Below are 1477 nucleotides of genomic sequence, written 5' to 3' on the forward strand. Positions count from 1 at the left end.
GTCGTTACGTAACGGTAACGTAAAGTAAGTAAGTAATATATATATATATATATATATATATATATATATATATATATATATATGTATATGTATATGTATGTATGTATACATATATACATATGTATGTATATATGGTATATATATGTATAAATATGTATAAATATGTATGTATATATGTGTATGTATATATATGTATATATATATATTATACATATACATATATTTGTATATATATATATAAATATATGTATATATATATATAATAAAACATATCAAGTGAACTATGTAGTGCACCTACCGTGGGGGGGGGGGGTTGGTTGAATGAGGGTCTTCGTTGGTCAGGCATTTGTTGTCCCGTGTAGTTGCGGTGCATCTCATCGTTAAACCGCACATTCAGCTCGGGCGTCCTCGAGAAATCTATCTTTAGTTCACAGCAACCCGCGTATATCTCCGCACCCTCCAGCGCCTCTTTGGTGCGGATGGCCGCAGTCACACAGTCAAACTCTACCAGACTCTGCAGCCCGGTCTTAGTAAACACAACTATCTTGCACACGGCTCCGTGTGGGGTGCATATCTGATGTATAATGTCTGCGTTCACGGCGTATGCGGGGTTTAGTATGTTGAACAGCAGCACGCGCGTGGCTAGTGGGTCCATGTTGCTTACGGAGAGGCCCCCACTTCGGTCGAGGTCTTGGCTCTATAGAAGGCGATGGGACAGTGAGAGAGGATTGTCAGTAGGGCTACAGACATGGGAATGGATGGTCTGATGTTTGAATCCGGGAAAGGAACTTGACGATTAGAAAGGGGGGACGATTTAATACAAGCCGACTTGGACTACAAAAGCATACGCCATGAATGCATGCGTACACGCCCGAAGATAACAAGCTCCATTCGTATGAATACAGGTTTAATAAAAAAGGGACTGTAAAATAGGGACACGGGGATCAAACTACACAGAGAGCACCAACACAGACGAGTGACATCAGACCCGCACTTGCATCCGCCACTACACTGATTAAAATTATAGCCGGGAAACAAAGGCAATTCAATAGCATCGAAGATCACCCTGAAGCCCTCCTAGCATGTTTACACGATGACTTCAAATGGAAGCTACATATGCACATACGATAACACACCAGGCCAAAGCACGTTCTCGAACGATTGAAAGCAGACAGTGGTTTATTGCACAAAATTCATACTTATGTAGCGTAAGTAGTCAGGACAACACTGGAAACGCATATGCACGCTCAAAAGACTTTAGCGATGAATATGTCAGGGAATGTAGAAGTATAAAAAAATTCAATCGGGACATTTCAAAGGCAAACGCATAGGTGTATATAATATATATATATATATATATATATATGTACATATAGATATATATATATATATATATATCAAGGACGTAAACAGATATATAAGCTATACTATATACACACACATAGATATATATATATATGTGTGTGTGTGTGTGTAT

At 38.8% G+C, this 1477-nt stretch overlaps 1 protein-coding gene across 1 annotated transcript; it reads right to left on the bottom strand.

Annotated features, from left to right (window-relative positions):
• Nucleotides 1-298: 298 nt before the first annotated feature.
• SARC_16031 (hypothetical protein) lies at nt 299-701 on the bottom strand (the record flags this gene model as incomplete). Its single annotated transcript, XM_014289855.1, has 1 exon — nt 299-701. A coding segment is annotated over exon 1 (357 nt), but the record flags the coding sequence as incomplete, so codon positions are not given.
• Nucleotides 702-1477: the final 776 nt, after the last annotated feature.

This window comes from Sphaeroforma arctica, assembly GCF_001186125.1.
Source record: "Sphaeroforma arctica JP610 unplaced genomic scaffold supercont1.7231, whole genome shotgun sequence".
NCBI classification, from domain to species: Eukaryota; class Ichthyosporea; order Ichthyophonida; genus Sphaeroforma; species Sphaeroforma arctica.